Source organism: Patagioenas fasciata, chromosome 2 (genome assembly GCF_037038585.1).
Source record: "Patagioenas fasciata isolate bPatFas1 chromosome 2, bPatFas1.hap1, whole genome shotgun sequence".
In the NCBI taxonomy this organism is placed as follows: Eukaryota; Metazoa; Chordata; class Aves; order Columbiformes; family Columbidae; genus Patagioenas; species Patagioenas fasciata.
The window spans coordinates 133,843,367-133,856,564 of record NC_092521.1 but is presented as its reverse complement, the minus strand read 5'-3'; the positions used below and the strand labels follow the sequence as shown (position 1 = coordinate 133,856,564).

General features: G+C 37.2%; 1 protein-coding gene across 1 annotated transcript in view; it reads right to left on the bottom strand.

Annotated features, from left to right (window-relative positions):
- Window positions 1-13,198, bottom strand: part of SKAP2 (src kinase associated phosphoprotein 2) — a 115,467-nt gene that overhangs the window by 14,050 nt on the left and 88,219 nt on the right. The window contains exon 10 of the mRNA XM_065831227.2: window positions 2,857-2,925. Coding sequence (XP_065687299.1) covers window positions 2,857-2,925 — 69 coding nt within the window. The remainder of the gene's footprint in view (window positions 1-2,856; window positions 2,926-13,198) is intronic.

Below are 13,198 nucleotides of genomic sequence, written 5' to 3'. Positions count from 1 at the left end.
ACTAAAATGACCAAAACAAAACCAGTAATTACAGCCCAAGTATGGAAATGCGCTGCTTAAAACATTAAAATAAAATGTGACTCTGCCTGATTTCCATTGATCTCCCATTTTAAAATTGATGGCATCTAAGTTAGCAAACCTTGCTACAGTAGTGACATAGAACTAGTAGTTGTGTTATCTGCTTAAACATTACTGGTGGAGCACTGCGGTCCACAACCCAGTATTTTAAACAGCTTGTCATTCTGATTCATATTCCTTGACTCTTGATCAGATTTTTGGAAAGTTTATAGCATCAGACTTCAAGATTGCTACTCTGGGCTACTTAACAATATTTGAAAGAGATGAACTTCTGGAAAATTACTCTATCCCCTTTTGGTGATCTATGTGCTCAATATTTACCATACTGAAGGCTTAAAGATGGAGAGACAGGTGAAGTGAAAAATTAACAGTAATATACAAGTGATTTAGACTCTCAGTGTTGAATCTCAATGCTCACATGAGACATACCCTGTTAAAGAACGGAGTTATTTCTTTGTTCTGATGATGTCCTGAACTCTAAAGAATGCTTGTTACTTACTTGCTCTTTTTCCCCACATACCAGAAAAACTATGAAGTAAGAGCAAAATAACTGTATTTATTTGGACTCAACCTCTAATCTAGCCCAGTCTGTTCACTATAATCTTTCTCACTTCCCGTCTCCTATTGTTCTTTAGTTACTCTAAAATCAAAGTATTTACACTGAGAGAGCACAAAACATGACTCTTACTGAACCAGTCATTCTGGAAATAATAACAGGTAGCAAAAAAGACCCAGTAAGTCATATTATGTAGCTGAAACTCTTCAATGCTTTGGTATTTTTAAATAATTAGGTCACTAGCTATTAATGTAAAGCTATCCAGCAGCAACAGTCAGCATCAAGACTGAAGGAATAAAAAGAACTCAAGTCTGCACATTATTTGAAGTAGAGAAGTTGGGGCAAGAAAAGAGTAGGAGAAAAGAAAGGTTTTTTTGCACTTATCAGGCTGAACTCACAAACAACTTGCAGAATATTTTCTGTGAAATTCAGGTTTAGTAAAGCTAGGCAATAAATTAAAGAATGTGTGCACTGTTTCTGTGGAAAAATAATGAAATATTCTTGAGCCAGGTTAAATATTTAGCATGTGATGCCTACCAGAAATACTCAAGTCTACACAGCCCTACAAGTAAAAAAAATTTCCAGTGTTATGTAGTTAACTAAGTAAGATCAGATCAGAAAATTATTGTTTGAAAGCCATCTGGTATCTGTGGAGAACCGTTATGGTATTTTCAAGGACATTACACAAATACTAATAATACTGTTAGGGCTGTTCTCATAGCAGCTGAAACTTTGCAGAAACAAAGGTGCTAAGGTTTTGATTTCTTAAAAGTAAGACCGTTTAGAACTTCAAGAAGATACATTAGTGGAAAAAAAATGCTGTTGGCAACTTTATAATTGGATTGACCTTACACGCCATTATGACAACACACTCTCATAATTACGGTAATGTCTAAATAAGTACCAAATATTAAGGCTGTAATGAGTCATGTTGTCTTACACATGTTTTTAGCAGAACACAATGCTAACAGCATCTGATGACTTGGCTCTTGTTTCCTTTCCAAGAAAAGGAACCCAAACCTCCTCACAGCAACCTGTTCCTGCTTTCCTGTACGGGTCAGGAAATCAGGCCTCTGTTTCCTCTCCACATGTTGCAACAGGAAGAGCACTGAAAAGCTACTTCCTAAAGGAACTCCTCTTGCCCACCCTTTCCTTGACAGCCCTGAAAGAATTATGTGCATTATGTACGATGCGGGAAGGAGAGCCAGATTGCATGCCAGTGCAGGTCACAGTTACAATGCAGCAGATCTCAAAAAGGTGTAAGGTCTGATAAGAAGCAAGTCTTCTCTACTTGCTGTGTCAAATCACCAATAGTTTATCTAAAGGTCTGTGCCCTCGAAGCACATATATATCTTGTTTTTAAGCATAACTGGAAATACCTTTCTGTCAAGAAAAGTTGTCTGGCCATGTGACTTTCCATGGTGTATGCAGCTATTTTTCCAGTCTCAGAGATAATTAGCACAAGGGCAGTTTGCCAAGCTAAAGCTGAGAGAATATCCTTCACAGCCTTTCTGGGTATTTGTGTCCTTTTCCAATTTTTATGCTGCTGTCACTGGACTCTGGCATTTCTTACCCAATTCATTTGCTTTCTGTGGTAATCATATGCAATGAAGATATGCATGGCCAACATTTAAACAGGCTGCAGATCAATTAGTGGTCTTAAGTTTATCTGATTTTTATCAAAGAAGACAGAGCTTTGGGTCGATTGTCAGAGCCTGTGTCAAGTTGACCTTTTCAGAGACGTCTACATTGCCAGTCCCTTGGGCAACTTGTTGTCCCCTGTTAGTCTCTGAATGGCAGAAGTCTGTTCTGCTCAAGCACAAAGTATACACAGATGTCTATATTACATTCTTATAGGTTTGACAGCAACTGCATGTTGTATCTATAAACTGTCCTTTAGCAGTGACACTTCCTCAATGATGATAAGCTAATTTATGCAACTAAATCTCCTTTGTGCAGAAATGAAAGCTAATTGAGTCATTACAAAGTAATTCAGGAAGGAATACCTTGTATAAATTGGCTTACTTTATAAATCCTTCTCAAGTGGTTTCCATGCATCCTAAGTGGTGTTAAGCAGTTTTGCTGCCATCAAATACCCAGGTGAAAAAGACAGCTTTACAGAGCTATAAAAACATTATTTTAAAACAGCAAAGGGAAGAGACAAGAAAATAAAGGTAAAAAGAAAGTGCATATATAAAATAAAGAGTAAAGATTTTAATTACCTGAAACAGTGGCAACTTCCTCCTGGCTTAGTTTTCTGGGCACTTCAGCCTTCGAAGGAACACGTTCTTCTGCAAAACACATAACTGCAAATGAAACTCTGAAGGGACACCTCAGCTGACAGGAGTTACAGCCCACACCAGTCTCAAAGCCACACTCTACATTTCCAGCTCGCAAGCCTTGTTTACTATTTTGCTTTTGTACAGAAGTTGGAACGTTGTTATTTCTGTGGTTTCTCCCACCCATCCAAACACTCCAAGAGCTTTCTTTCAAAGTCTCAATTGTGAACATCTGTTTCCCTTTTCACCCTGCTCTGAATGCGGTAATATAGAGCTGCAGTTCTGCTGGTTTTCAGCCATTTCAAGACTATTAGAATGAGAGTCCTATTCTGTTACGTATATTCCTTGCCAGGATAACAAAAAGGAAACAGAGGATTGAAAAAGCATCCCCAGCCCGTGCAAGAATTCCAAAGTTCTTAAGTATGCACAGAAGGCAGAGGACATCTTACTTTCAACACTGGACACCTGCACGGCAGGAACACAGCCACTACAGATGCCGTGCATTCTGTGCTCCTGCCTACTGTGCCTGACCATGGTTTTAAGCAAGCCAGACTGTATCAAATAACTTAGCGCAAGTTCAGGAGACAAGAAAAGAGAAAGCCTGGCAGCCATCAGGTCTGAAGCGTGTTTTCTGGCTAGCAGGCTTGGAAAACTCTGAAATTCCCTGAGGCAATTTTGAAAGATGTGCTCCATGCTCTGCGTCCGGCACAGACAGGGAGCTCTCTCATGCCCACACCCTCACTTCAGTAAATCCACACTCCACTCAGGACAGGGACGTAAGATCTGCTCCTCACATGTCACACTCAACAGTTCTGCTGATGAGGCACAAAAGGGAAGAAACTATGTGGGGTTTTAGCTGTCTTCTTTCTTAGGTTCATAAGGAAGTGGAAACAGATTTATCTGGCCTTTAGAGTATATCAAAACCGACAAAGCTCCTGTACTGAATACGGAAATAGTATTTGGATAAACCCACTTTGCAAACAAGAACTGGACTTCTAATACATTTAAACTGGCTTTGTTACTCATCACATCTTGTACAGATATTTATGCTTCTTTTTAAGGCACATATTTCAGCAACTAATTTGGATATTTTATTAATGACAGACAGCAGATACAGAACCCAGCTTTTAAAATGTTCCTTATTGTGCAACTTTTATGTAATAGCCTATCTACTTTGACAAAGAGTGAATTTTATATCAACAGTTCAAAGGATTTTTAGCCTTGTAAAAATTTAATCTATCCACAAGACTGTTCCTGCACACATTAAAGCAGATGTTTAAAGCTCAAGAGTAGACCTGTTGAAATGAGTATGCATAATTGCTGCTAACCTATATACGCAGCCCTACAAATATTACAATTACATCATGAGATTCACTCTACAAAGAGCTTTGAACTTCTGCCCTACGAAGCTAACAAGAGATTTTTGCTGCCTGACTCTTGACTAGCTAAAAATCTGGCTGAGATGAAGATAAACTATTATTTGAGCCAAAGGAAAAAAAAAAAAACACCACCACACAACACCAACAACAAAAAAATCAACAATAGAATGGGGAAAATCTGAAGCTTCGGTGCAACACAAAACACTCCAAACTATTTACTGCATTCAATTGTATTCCCCCACTTGGCATAACACTTGCTGCACATTTCCAAGTACATTCATTTGTTTATTTTAAGCACTCACAATTGGAGCATAAATGGCAAAAATACCTCCCTACATGCTGCCCAGAGCACTAGGAGGCACTGTCATTCTACCCCTAACACACCTCTCACAAGTCATATTACCCTGTTATCAGTCACATTTTATAGGATTGCTCCTTTTTCACAGAACAATCCAGTTTCATCAAACACATAATTATACATGGATTAAATAAATGCGGATATTACATGTTACTGAATGTTTGGACCTACATCAATTAATGTGTTGCATTACTGCGGATTTTAACTCTGTCACTGTCGTGGTCACCAGAATAGTTTAAGCCAAGGAGTGACTTTAGTAGAGGGTATTTGAACTGAAGTAAAACAGCAGAGGAGGTTTGAAGAGATTCTTTTTCATAAGTTACAGTTGAATACATGTAGATTGCATTGTGGTTTCATGGAGAAATTTAGAACATATGCATTCCCCTTTCTGAAAAAGGAATTTCCTAGGAACAAGAGTTCACCAGATCTGTATCTGAAGATGATAAAATGTCTGAACCAAAGCTCTTTGAATACTGAAAAGGTCCCAAATTCAAACAAAGGCTGTCCATATTAGCATACTGGTTTGGATCACAACCATTCCCACTTATCCCACTTTGCTTTAGACTACAGAGTTGTCAGAGAGAGGACAAACTTTCAGGTGCTATTAGACTGGAAGAGGCACTCCAGAAGCACATTGAACATGGTCCAGCTGCTACCAGGCATTCTGTCCATGGACCAAAGTGACTCCATGGGAAACCTCTTCTGAAACATGCACAGCGCAAACATCAGGCCCTCAGCACAAACTTGTGCTTTATGCATCTGTTGCAAACAGTTCACACTACTTGCTAATGCTATCATGCTCACAGTGCAACAGATGGTTTAGGGTGGTAAAAAAGAACTTATGGTTCTTACTAGTGTTTTCTGGTACTATGTCCTGAAGCAATAACTATGTGTGGGAGATGTCCTTTAAACACAGCTATAGTCATATGCGACATACTAAAGTTTCTGTTGCAACATGGAATAGAGTCAAAAGAAGAAATAAAATAAAATAAAAATAAAATATACAAAAATAAAATAAAAATAAAATAAATAATAAAAATTAACTAAAAATAAAAAAGAATAAAATAAAAAATACAGGAGAACTTCTGTGTTAAGATACTGTGTAAGAGGAGTCAAGTAGACTTTTAAAATAATCTGGTACAATGTTTCCTTTGTTATCTCTTCTTCACACCATCACTACCACTGCAGCAAGAAAATATTCTTCTCCACCTCTCACTATGTCAAAATGAGACTAATCAACACTAATCAAACCAGTGAACTCTTCCAGAGCTGTAAATCCAAAGAACCCTTGAGTTACACATTATGTTCCACACCCTGCTGGTACTCAGGGACTCTAATGGCAAACAACCTACAAAATTCTTGTGGTGACAATGCAACAAGAAACTAATTATATTTGTTAAGGGTTTTTTCAGTTAGCCCATGAACAATGTTGAAAGTAATTTACTTATTTAATTTGCAGTCTGAAGAAAAAACAGAAGAACAATCACCCAATCATAGGTGATACTACCATCCACACAATTTAAAAAGTTAACAATGAATTCTACAGTAGCTGAGGTTTCTTACATTAATCCCTTGATTTTTTTCTTCCAGTTTCTTTTATTTAAGGGGCAGAGGGGGAACACCACCAGACTATTTGAGTATAAAATGGATAAGAGTTTGGTTTGAGCAATGCATTCCTTCAATTGAATATGGTATCTCCATGATAAATATGCATAAACTTAGCAGTCTCCTCTACTAACACATTGCTTAACTATCTTTTTAGATTAGACTCTAACGTAATGTCATTATTAATTGGTATTCTGCTGTCTTCTAGTCTCTGACATATTGTCATTGAACAACACTAGTTTATACCTTGGATAATCCCAGTTTGTGAGTTAATATATTCTATTCAACACTTTCATAACAGTAAACAAAAACAGCTCAGCTATGCAGCAAAATCTACCAAACCACACAGATGGTTATGAGGTTTTCATTGTGTGGTTTCCATAGCAATCATATTGCAAATCTGGAAGCTTCTTGCAAATAAGCAGCTTGTATTTACGTGCCTCTCAGCTGCAGCATGGAATTCTACAACATGTGAAGTTGTTATTCCAATCACATATTGTTAGAAAAATCATTGGAAGATGTTTTGACCAGTTCAGATAAAAACTACTGCAGTTAACTAATTTTTCATCTATTTCATAATGATACAAGCAATCACAGGCTTGTAATACACATTAATGTATCTTCATTTGAAATGGCACTGTGGTGTCAGAAGGTTATAAGCATACAAACAGGTCTTGTAAGACAGACCCTCACAAAAGTACTTGTATTATTAAATAATCAATTTTTTAAAAAATCACAGTGTCTTTACTATTGTACTCAGCAGTGATGACAGACACATGCAAATGAAAAGGTGTGTACATGAAGAACTCTGCTGACACTGAACATCATGGGTCTAAAAGTGCTTCGTGCAAGAAAAGCATACAATGGCATGGTAACACCAAGAGTTTTAGTCCTCCACATTGGTCTTTTGCTACCAAATAACATCTCTGCATAAATGTAAACATGAACTTTCAAACATGAATAAATGCTTACCATGGGGAAGAGTCGAGACCTTTTCTCTCCCAGATTTATATTTTTATGAATTGACTTAACCCCATAACAGATGGGTTATTGCTCTAATAAGGAACATAAATCAATCCAGCTATGTAATTTTTTAAAAAACTTCGCAAGAACTGGCTTTTTTCTACAAACAAGATTATTTACTTAGAGAAGCATTTAAGAATTCCAAAGAAGAAGCAATAAACATGAAAAATTTTAGAACAAGATCAATTTTATAATTTGGCCAAACTGACACCTTCTGCTAGCATTAGCAGTGAGGGCTGGAGACCATCTGGGGTCAAAGGAGTAAGATTTAACACCCTGTTTTACGCAGGGCCAGCAAGCTGTCATACCTGAGGACAGTGTTCCCCAGCTTTGGGGAGGGGGTCCTCTGCAGTATTCTTGCTCTTTACACACCTGTACATGCCTACACACTTCACCCAAACTCTTATGGTGTTTTAGCCCAAGCAGCTTGATATCCCAGAAATCCTCCATGTGTTGCTTGATCCTAGGGCTTATTTGCCTTGGCATGCGTATTTATAACGGCAGGGATTTTCCTTTCTGGTGTCGTCTTTGAGACTCCAGAACCACTCATTCTGTAGAGAGAAATCTCCAAATCCAAGCAGCAAAATCCCAGCTTTGTTTGATAATCCTCCAATATTCCCACAGATCTGTCCCTTTCCCCCAGTTCTTCCTGGGTATGACAGATTAATAGAAGATTTACATACAACTTCTTGACATTTAACCCTGCATTGCCGGTAGCACTCCGGGTGCACTCTGTGAACAAATGAAACAGCTTGGAAAAGGCTGCTCAAAGTGCTCATCTCTAGCCATGCTGTGAGGTCTGGGAGGCAGCAGAGAGGGGGAGACAGACTATCATTTTATTAAAGCTTCATCTGACTGTATGGGGGTGTGTGGCTTGAGGATGAAAATGCCTCCAGGGCAGTGGAAGAAGTGGGAAACAATCTGGTTGCTATTTAGAGAAGAGACTATAAATGTAAGAATTTCTCACCATGACAGAAGAGAGGACAATTCTTATTTTATTCCTACTTCTGTGGGTCAGCTAGTTACCACCCAACAGGTCAAACAGTTGTATTCCTGCATGAAAAGCTTGAGCGAAAAATCTATTTCCAGAACACAAGCAGAGAAGACGAAGACAGAAACAGGTCACCCAGACACAGGCTAAACACAGATGAGGTGACAGCAAAATATGATGCGGAAGTTGCATCTGAATAAATGGTCACCACCATGCTCAAAAACACAATGGGAAACAGATAATACAGAATTGTGTTCTAACAGAATACCAAAGAGACCTCCAGGTTATGAACAATATAAAAACACATTTTAATGAAAAATATTGCACACACTGAGATGCTTTAGTTTTAGTTGAGGACAACCCATGCCTACTCCTAACCCCAGTTCCTTCCAACACACGTGATCAAAGTCTGATTCCAAGATGGAGGCAAGAGGTTTCATTAAAATATATTTATACTAGCAGCTAAACTGGATGGGACCTCCAACTAACACTTTTTACACAAGTTTTAGTCAGCTCTTTGAAAACAACCATTATTTAAATTCTAGAGAAAAGCTAAGTACATGCACCACCCTGTCCGACCAGTAGACAGTAACAGAATTCTGTTATTACTATTGACAATGTACTGACCTCCCAATGGCCTCAAATAAATAGCACTGGCAGTACAAAGTGAAAAAGCTAGAATCATGAAATACTTTGGAATAGAAGGGACCAGTGGAAATTACTTAGTCTAACACCCTGCTCTAACTCTGAAAGTTAGATCAAGTTTCTAGGACTTCTTTTGGTACTCCACACTAAGCTATTCGGCAGCAGTTTATAAGGGTCCGTGCATTTTAATAGTTCGCGTATGAGACAGCTGCAGCTAATGACTTATAGATCAGGATTAGCTCAAATGACTCAGTTTTGTCCAGATCTTGCCAAGTATCCAGATGGGAGGTTTCCTGAATTCCTTGAGATTCCACTTTTTTTTTTTTCCTCAGTTGCACTTATTGTCTCTTGAAAAGGTGCTACTGTGCACCACCGGTACTCCCAGTTGTGTAAGTTGTCTGAATAACCAAACCAGCCATCTCGGCTAAAAGGAAAGACCCGTTTCCTATTAAGAAGACCTTGGAAAAGTTACCTCATCATCCTCACAGAGAAGGTTAGCAGATTTTGCTAAAAATTAACTCAAGATCAGTGCTGCAGGAAAAGGAGGTGAGAAGGAGAGGAAGTGATACTGAAGACCTGGAATGTCACTTAGCCATTTTCTCGAGAAAAATAATTCTCTTTTAAAACAACCTTCCTGTGACACCACACAGTGAATCTAAGTATATGTTTTGGTTTGCTCAATCAAAACGAAAAAGCAGATATAACTTTAGTTTCCTTTCTAAAGAAAGCACTTTGGAGTTACAGCATTTGCTAAACTAAAGAGTAAAGTAAACCAAAAAAATCCCAGTCCCACTAGAGGCAAATACAAAACACACTTTAAGGCTGCAATTCTTTAGTCTGGTGAAGAAGAATGTTGTTTGGATCATATAACTATTGCTATGAAGAATAATAACAGTGAAGAAGTAGAGAGAAATGAGTAAGTTTGGAGAACTGTTTGAGGAAAAAACAATCTCTTTCTAAATACATCTGTGAAAAAGACAGTGCATTTCTCCTATATTATTGTACACATACCCAACTACAAGAACTATACAAGGGCAATAGATTTTAAAAGAATGTTTTTAAAGCAGGTAGATACTGTAAGACTTATCACTAGTTTACGGGGGGGGGGGTGGGGAAGAAAACAACACAATATTTTTCTAGCAGAAAGTATTTTTTATAACGTTTTAGGGCAGAAAGCATGAAGACTAAGTGATCAAAGAACAGATCTCTGTCCCTGGAAGAAAAACAGTTAGTCCCATACAAACCAGAAAACTGATCACTGTTGGCAAGGTCGTCCACAGTTTTGCAAAGTGGATCTTCTCATTCTCAGATGCATAGTTTTACCGTGTCTTCAGGAAACATAAGAGCATGCTTTGCTTTACTCATATTCCCTACTTGTTGAGACCTGTATATATTTCAGCACCTTCCCTCTTTATTTCCTTCCCTTTCTCACTTACCAAGCATCCCAGTATCCTTGCTTCCCCACCCACGCCTCATTCTGTAATCACAACCAATTTGTATACAGGCTATATCCTCTTCACACGCCACAAATTTTGTTCATTTACCAAACACAGAGGTTGTTAATATGAAAAGTTGCTGTTGCCAGGGCTTCACAAGGCCCTTCAGGCTTTCAGACCAAAGTATCACAATGGGAGGAAAAACATGTTCAGTCACCTGAACAACAGAACAGAATATATTCATTAGGACAACTGCACAATCCATAGAGGTACAGACAATTTCTGGTTTTAGTTATTAACATACTAAGATTTCATGAAGTCAGCTTCCTGCTTGGAGTGCCTACTTGGAGCTCTCCTTCCAAAACAGAAAGAAATCTTCAGTCATATTTCGAATGACAGCTGAATCAACTTGGTTGTTCAGTTCCTAGCACTAGTCTTCCAAACAATAAATAATTTAAAATCTCTAATTTAAAAAAAAACAACAACTTTGCATTCTCTACATTCTCTTTTTTTTTTTTCCTTAGATAAACAAAGACACAGAAGAACTAGCAGTTTGTCAATTTCCTTCCTTAACCCTATAAGGAAGGAAAAAAAAAATTAGCTAGTCTGACAGAGTCAGGAGGAATAGAAGTATGTAAAATCTTAGTTACACCAATACCAAGCCTGGGAGGAGAGGAGGCAGAAAAAGGCAGGAAAAGCAGGAGTACATAGCAGGAATTTTGGAATACTAAAACTTCTTCGACAAAATGATCTAATTATTATTAATATAATTCAATACAAATACGCCAAAATGCAATGTGCACTGCATAGAAATAAGAGATGGGTTTTGCACTGACCTTTTTATTTCCTTGTGAAGAAAGACCTGATAACAGTAATTCTTCTCAAGAGAGAAAAGATAAAGGTCATCACGAGCAAGTTCAGTCGTGGATATGCACACAATACTTATAATGAAGAATAAAAGAAATTACTGAGAGATCCACTACTGGAAACTCATTCATTCTTTTCTTGTTTTTATATCCATAGACACTTTGTATTTACAATTAAAGTCACCAACTCAGGGATTTGTTTTCAGAATTCAAGTCCCTTTAGAACTGTCTAATCCTAAATGCTCAGTGAACTGGTCAGAATATATTCAACTCTGTAAACAAAAAATTATTTGATGGGCCCTCAAACAAGGCGAAAATTTCCTAAGTGACTTCAGAAACCAGTTCCATACAAATTCCTTAAGTTTTATGAAGAACTTTTTAAAATGTTACCTATATTTTTTGACTATGAGATTAGATAACAACTTTCACAACTGAACAGAAGCATCTCTGAAGGTAAAGTTTAATGTTAGCTTCCAACAAAAGTACAACGTTGGCTCCACTTATGAAAATGTTCCTAAAGCCTCAAATTTGGCATACAAAAATTGAGCCAATAGGTATCTTACCTAAGTCCATACTTAAACATTTAAAGAAGGGATCAAATATTTTAAAATACTCCTCTTAACAGGCCTCAACAATGTAAAGGAAAGCTTCTGGGGTTTAATGTTTCTACATGCTCATATAATTATTTAGCTGATTAACCAAATTAAGCTCTTTCCTCTGTCCCTCTCACCCTCTTAAAAAAGAAGTTGCAATGATTGGACAGAATGCAAATTAGTAGCTCAAAGGGACAAAACAAACAAGGATTTTGAAGTTGATTCCATGGTTGGATTGTAGGTTCACAGGAATTTTCACTCGAGATTGCTTGCCTAAATACGTGTGGTATGCACATAAGTACGTTCTTATATATAAACATAATAAAGATTTATGTGAATTCACTGTAACTAAAATAAATTTGTTTGTTCCCTCAACCCCGTAATAGCTCTTGGTTATGTAAATAGTTTAAGTGTTCAACATGACATTTTATAAACCTTATTATGAAAATGTTTTGCTAAAATAAATGTGGTGGCTATTAAAATCTACATAGAAAATATAAATAGTTCTCTATGTAAATACATCTAGCAATCAAATATGCAATTAACTAATCTATACTGTATAACTGTACTACAGTGTTATTTGACAACCTTGTACAGGGGTTATATTTCTCAGGCTTAAATATGTAACATACACAGAAAAAAAAGTCTGTAAATGTCAAGTAAAATTTCCCATACTCCTTGATCAGCAGCAAGATTTAAATTTAAAAGCCATTTCTGAAAACTACATATCCCCAATTGAGACAAATGTGACTTGACATAATATTTACATACATAGAATTCATAAAGAAAGCATCTTGTTTAAACCATATAATATCCTTTAATAACCTGCAGGGTTAAAGATTTCAAGTTTATAGTCTGAATCCAGAAACGAACTTACTCAAAAAAAGGACAGAAGACAAGGTATTTCAGCATAGCTCACTTTAGTGAAAAGAAACACAATACAGTTGTTGGCATGTTTCCACAAGGAAAGTCTGGCTCCCAGATGCTTCTCTTATAACTCCTTTAAAAATGTTCTACCAAGACATTTTTGCACTCTCTGTGCTGATCATTAACAGCACATAGACAATAAAAAAAAAAAAAAAAAAAAAAAATCAGCATCTTTCACCCTTTGGATATTTTCATGAAAAGTAACAAATCCACACCACGGCCTCTTTTCACTGTTTATGGCCCATGCCATCAAATTAAATTATGTCAACTATGCTAAATCCTTTCTCCAGCTCAAATGATGAAATAAAGTATTTACTCACTAGTAACCAAAATCAGGTTAAATTAGAAATAAGCAGAAAATCAGTCAGATCTTACTAGCCCAACATGCCAGATACCACCATGCACCTCAGAGGGATGAGATTCGACAGCAGGGATCTGGAAATAGTTCATATACAGGAGATG